The 6,745-nt window shown below is 41.1% G+C and overlaps 1 protein-coding gene across 1 annotated transcript; it reads right to left on the reverse strand.

Annotated features, from left to right (window-relative positions):
• Positions 1 to 1,133: 1,133 nt before the first annotated feature.
• Positions 1,134 to 5,513, reverse strand: LOC140205390 (ferritin heavy chain, oocyte isoform-like). The gene is made up of 4 exons (XM_072272982.1): positions 5,319 to 5,513; positions 3,152 to 3,298; positions 2,560 to 2,685; positions 1,134 to 1,323 (listed from the first exon to the last, which is right to left on the reverse strand). Exons 1-4 carry the CDS (start codon positions 5,418 to 5,420, stop codon positions 1,174 to 1,176), a joined length of 525 nt encoding a protein of 174 aa, XP_072129083.1. The 5' UTR covers positions 5,421 to 5,513; the 3' UTR covers positions 1,134 to 1,173.
• Positions 5,514 to 6,745: the final 1,232 nt, after the last annotated feature.

The raw sequence follows: 6,745 nt of genomic DNA on the forward strand, positions 1-6,745 counted from the left end.
ACTTGGATGAGGGAATTAAATGCAGCATCTCCAAGTTTGCAGATGACACGAAGCTGGGTGGCAGTGTTAGCCGTGAGGAGGATGCTAAGAGGATGCAGGGTGACTTGGATAGGTTGGGTGAGTGGACAAATTCATGGCAGATGCAATTTAATGTGGATAAATGTGAAGTTATCCACTTTGGTGGCAAAAATAGGAAAACAGATTATCTGAATGGTGGCCAATTAGGAAAAGGGGAGGTGCAACAAGACCTGGGTGTCATTATACACCTGTGATTGAAAGTGGGCATGCAGGTACAGCAGGCAGTGAAAAAGGCAAATGGTATGCTGGCATTTATAGCGAGAGGATTCGAGTACAGGAGCAGGGAGGTACTACTGCAGTTGTACAAGGCCTTGGTGAGACCGCACCTGGAGTATTGTGTGCAGTTTTGGTCTCCTAATCTGAGGAAAGACATCCTTGCCATAGAGGGAGTACAGAGAAGGTTCACCAGATTGATTCCTGGGATGGCAGGACTTTCATATGAGGAAAGACTGGATGAACTAGGCTTGTACTTGTTGGAATTTAGAAGATTGAGGGGGGATCTGATTGAAACATAAAATCCTAAAGGGATTGGACATGCTAGATGCAGGAAGATTGTTCCCGATGTTGGGGAAGTCCAGAACGAGGGGTCACAGTTTGAGGATAAAGGCAAAGCCTTTTAGGACTGAGATTAGGAAAAACTTCTTCACACAGAATGGTGAATCTGTGGAATTCTCTGCCACAGGAAACAGTTGAGGCCAGTTCATTGGCTATATTTAAGAGGGAGTTAGATATGGCCCTTGTGGCTATGGGGATCAAGGGGTATGGAGGGAAGGCTGGTGCAGGGTTTTGAGTTGGATGATCAGCCATGATCATAATAAATGGCAGTGCAGACTCAAAGGGCCAAATGGCCTACTCCTGCACCTATTTTATATGTTTCTATGACTATTTACCCATTTATCCTAATTAAGAAAATATAGCCACTATCAGGTCAAAATTAAGAACATGGATTTAAAAATAAGCCACCACCATGACCAAAATGAGAATACTATTGAATAGTTTATTTCCAATTGACATTAGACTCAGCTTTGCATAAATCATGTCACATTTCATTAGACAAGAACTCAGACAGAAGGTTTCAACATCAAGTCTGCTTGTTCACTCCCCTAGGGAGAGCTTGTCAAACAGGTACTCTCCCCGGCCATTCTCGTGGGCTCCTAGTCTCCTTAGGTTGGTGATGTGATCTCCAAGTCTCTTCATTATCATCGTTTGTTCATCCAGCAGATGTCTTGCCAGGAAGGAACACAGCTGGAAGGAAAGTTGGAAGTTACATCCAGAAATCTTGAATATTTCTACTGCCAGTGATGCTTCTCATCGGCTGCTTGTGACTAGAGGCACTCCATAGGGACTGCTTCTTTTCATGTTATATGTCACTGACCTGGGTAACTGAACTGATAGCTTTGTGACAGTGTAGGGACAGGCAGTGTTGAGGAAGCAGGGATTCTGCAGAGGGATTTGGACAGATTAGGAGAATGGGCAAAGAGGTAGCAGATGGAAAACAGTGTAGGGAAGTGTATGGTCATGCACATGGTAGAAGGAATAAAAGTTGTAGACTGTTTTCTAAATGGAAAGCAAATTCAGACATTGTGCTGCAAAAAGGGACATGGGAGTCCTAGTACAGAATTTTCTAATGATGAACTTGCAGGCAGAGTCAGTAGTAAGGAAGGCAAATGCAATGTTAGCATTAATTTTGCAAGGACTATAATATAAACACAAGGACATATGCCAAAGCTTTACAAGGCATTGGTCAGACTATTATGGAGTATTAGCAGTTTCTGGCCCTTAAGAAATCCAAGAAAGGTGTCCTGGCATTTGGAGAGTGTCCAGAGGAACATTCGCAAGAATGATCATAGGAATGAAAGGGTTAACACATGAGATAGATTTGGGCTTGAACTCACTGGAGTTTAGAAGAATGAGGGGGAAAATCTCATTGAAACCTAGATAGAATAGACATTGAAAGATGTTTTCAATAGTGTGAGCATCTAGGACTAGTGGGCAGAACCACAGAATAGAAGGACATCTTTAGAATTGAGATGAGAAATTTCTTTAGCCAGAGGTTGGACAATCTGGAATTCATTGCCACAGATGGCTGTGAGGATCAAGTCATTGGGTATATTAAAGCAGATGTACATGGGTTCAACATCAAAAATTACAGAGAGGAGGCAGGAAAATGGAATTGAGAGAGATAATTAATCAGCAATGGATAAATGGTAGAGCAGACTCATAGGCTAAATAGCCCTATTCTGCTCCTTTGTCTTATGGAAATATGTACATAACCACCCTGATGTTTCCCCTCCTTAGATTTGAAGCCCTTTGGATTGGAACATTACATATTGGTGGAATTGAAGCTGTTGGGACTGTTTATCAAATCCTGTCCATTGTTGCTTCCGTGTCTAGTCTTATACACACAGCAAGCTTAAGTAACTACATCTCTGAATGGAGCTCCCACCAGTTTCCCCTTACATCAGAGGGTTAGCAACTTACTTGGGGGTCACCATGCCGAGTGGCAAGTTTGTACAGATCCAGTAAACTCAGGTTCACATCCTTCTCCATCTGCAGAGCTCTGTGCATTGCATGACGACCATTAACCCAATCACTCTGCTCTGATTTCTGCCAACAAATGCAACACTTCAATTGAAATGAACTAGGCATGTTAAACAAATAAGCAAACCACTACAACTAGAGTATAGAAGCTGTTGCCAAAAAAGGTATCATTTAGACAGGATTAGATGAAGAGTTTGATGGAATCAGATTGACTGCTTTGCATTTAAAGATCAGCTTTATTTGTCCCATGTGCATCAAGACAGTGAAATGTGCTGTTTGTATTAAATCAGCAAGGCAGTCCACAGGTGTCACCATGCTTTCAGCACCAATGTAGCATATCCACAACTCATTAGCCAGAATTCTTTCAGCCTTCGAAATCCCAAGCACTTGGAGGAAACCCACACAGTAATGGGGAGATTATACAATCTCCCTACAGACAGTAGCAGGAATTGAACCCCAATCTTACAACCAACACTGCAAAGCATTGCACTAATAGCCACACTATGGCACCACTCAATTTGTCAAGCCAAACCTTTATGTCTTCCATCAAGATCTGGCCACCACGCAGGTTCTGGAATGCTAGAAGTTTCTTAGCACGCTTCCATTTCTCATTGGACTGCTTCCTGAAGAAGTCAGCAAAACGGTGCAAGGCAACATCATCCTGGTCAAAGTACAAGGACTGTGGAGAGAGATTAGAATACCTTTATTTGGATTTCAGTTTACTGCTCTGATCAAGTCCATTGTCATCAACCATATTCATGTATACCAGCAAACAAAACAATGTTCCTGCAAACCAAGGTGCACAAAGTACATATAACTGACACAAGGTAATATTGCCACACAAATTAACAAATAAACAAGGTACATTTAGGACACAAGTTCAAAGAGCAAACAGTATAATGCTATTGGCCCTTCATACATTAATACCTGGATGGTGAGAGTTCAGCAATCTCACTGCCTGGGGGGGGGGGGGGGGGGGGGGGGGAGAGAAGAAAGTGGGGAGGAAAGGAAAGAAGCCATTTCCCATCCTAGCAGTCCTTGTCCTAATATTATGGTACCTCCTGCCTGATGGTAGGGGTCAAAGAGATCATTGGACTGCTACAAAGGATCATTGACAATACCAAGGACCTTGTGTATGCAGCACTCCTGATTAATACAAACTGAACTTTCCTGTTACTAGTATCAGCACTGAATATAAATTATTCCTGAAGTACATTGAGGAATTGAGCCCTAATGTTATTTTAAATGATGTACTGCAATTGGTTCAGTAGCACCCATCTTATAGTTTGGCAGGGGGGGTCCCCAACTTTTTTTTATTTTGATATATAATATATGAATGAGTGTTGGGAATTCCTGTTGTAGATGAACATTGGTGGTCACTTTTCAACACAAAATGCTGGAGGTACTCAGCAGGTCAAACTTTAAAGTGGACAGTCAACATTTCAAGCCAAGTCCCTTCATCAACATTGGAAAAGAGTCATGGGGTCAGGGGAGGCATATAAAACTCGTGTTTTTGGTGGGGGGGGGGTGGAAGAAAGCAAGTGATTTGAGAAGTTGGGGAGGCGATAGGTGGAAGAGGGAAGGATTAAAGAAGGAGCCTTGAAGACAGTTGTGGAATAAAGAAAAGGAGGTGGGGAAACCAGGAGAGGGAAGGTGAAAGGGACAGAACTAGAGAAAACAGGGGGGGGAAGAAATCAGAGGGGGAACATTTACAAGTTAGAGAAATTAATGTCAATGCCAGCAGGTTGGAAACCATCAAGACAAAATGAAGTCTTGCTCCTCCAATCATCTTCTGGCCTCAATGTGATAGCATAGGAGGCTGTGGATAGACAGTGTGGGAATGGGAAGTGGAATTAAAGTGGCTAGTTACCAGGAGCTATTGGTTGTTGCAACAGATTGAGTTAAAGGTACCTGATCAAGCACTTTCCCCATTCTACTTTTGATCTCACTGATGTAGAGGCCACACCAGGAACACCAATACAGTGAACAACCCTAATGGAGTCCTATGTGGAGCATCTCATCTGGAAGGACAGTTTGGTGCCCTGAACAGTGGTGAAGGAGATTGTGTAGGGCAAGTAAAATACTTAAAATAGTTACAGGAATAAGTGCTTGAAGGGGGATTGATGAGTGGACAGGGGAAACAGTGATCCTAGTAGACACAAGAAACATCAAAGTTCTTGTACCTTTTAACTGAAAGAAATAATGCTCTTTAAACAATTTATTTAGAGAGACAGCACAGAATAGGCCCTTCCCTTCAAGCTACACCATCCTCAGTTTTACCCCAATCACACAACAATTTACAATGACCAGTTAACTTAACTAGTCAGATTTTAAGACTGTGGTAGGAAACCAGTGGACTCAGAAAGCCTATACATTCCACAGGGAGGATATACAAAGACTTCTTACAAAGGCCACCAGGATTGAATTCAAACTCAGACACCTCAAACTGTAATAACATCATGCAAACTACTAGAGCTATGCCTTTAAGGACAATCTGAACACTAGGCTTCACATCCACTGGAGGAGTTGGTTTCCAGAGATCTATTGAATAGCAGGCAATTAGAGAACTTTAATTACAAAAAGTTTCACTTTCCCCTTTATGGACTACAGGTGAAATTAGGACTATTTACTTAATGGAATCCTACAGTATACAAATATTCTAGCAAGGGACAACCTCAAACATGGAATGAAAGACTCACCATAGAGCGATAAACATAGTAGGAATGGAGTTCCATGTTAATCTGGTTGTTGACAGCAACCTCACATTCAATGTGGTAGTTCTGACACACTTGGGAACCCATCCTCTTCTCTACAAGAATCCACCTCACAACCACTCAGGAAGCTCCAAACAAAAAAAAAAGTTATATCACTTACTCAGTTCTTTGGTTCTTATACTGCTGGAGCAGCCTGCAGTGTAATTAAAAGATTGCTTCACAACGATGATTGACATTTCCAATAACCAATTGGGAATTGTCCATGAATCTGAGCAACACAAACAAGAGTGGAAGAGGGGAGTAATATAAAGGGGAAGAAGCCAGAATGTGATTTGTTTTTGATTTCTGACACTAGTCATTACAATTTTAGGTTGAATATTCAAATTATTGAATTTGAAATGGTCTTTCTTAGACATCCAATGTTGTAAACTGTCAGAAGCTGTACTGGTGGTATATACCCTATTAAAAGCAATCAAATCAAACAATTCCTTATTTAAATTACCTATCAGAGAAAGGTAGAAACACCTGTGTGGGTGGTGTGACAGTTTCATTCTTCCCCACTAGAGTGTATATGTCTGAGTATTGGCTCCAGGGAGAGGGAACAGTTGAAAGCATTGCAGGAAGTTGAATTTGTTTGGGTTATATTCTATTGAAATGGTGTCTGGTAAAATTCAGCCTGAACTCTGAGGATACTGTACTCAGATCTGGTTAGATTTCAGTGAGACTAAAAGGTAATTTAACCTGTTTGAAATGAGGACATTTGGCATTGTCTATCTATCTGACCCAATATAGATTCATAAAGAATAGAAGAAGGATATTTGGCCCTCATCCTTGTGCTTGCTCTGTGAAACAATTTTCCAATTTCTTTCCTGAATTTTTTTTTTGTCCTTAAGTTACCAGTTGCCTCCTGTACAGAGTAGTGGAGTCCTCTTTATAGAGAATGCCGTATAGAGAGTCACAACATTTTTAACTTAAAAATAAATTGCACTGTCCAGTGCCCTCTGGATTCTTTGACTTGCATTGTTGTTTTTTCTCAGTTCCAGCATCACATCTGCCTTGAGTCATTCACTTCTGAATTACTTGTTGACAGGCTCTGTATTGGTCTAAAACTCTGTATTTAATTGGTGCAGAGACCGAGACATTGAGGTGAAAACATTGAGCCATAACTCACAATTGAGATCTCAAAATTAGAATTGCTTGCAGCCAATTCACATTCCTGCTGTTAGTTTTGTACCTAGAAAGGATATTAAGCAGATATTTAGAAGAGTTAATGAGTAATTGGTTTGAATACAACATTCTGAGAACTTCACAAGATGGAAAAAATCCTCTTTTGTGGTTTAGATTTTGTGCATTTAAAATGGGAGGATCTATTTAAAATGGAAGTCCTCTTGGAGAGCAGAACCTTGCATGAA

This window comes from Mobula birostris, chromosome 11 (genome assembly GCF_030028105.1).
Source record: "Mobula birostris isolate sMobBir1 chromosome 11, sMobBir1.hap1, whole genome shotgun sequence".
NCBI classification, from domain to species: Eukaryota; Metazoa; Chordata; class Chondrichthyes; order Myliobatiformes; family Myliobatidae; genus Mobula; species Mobula birostris.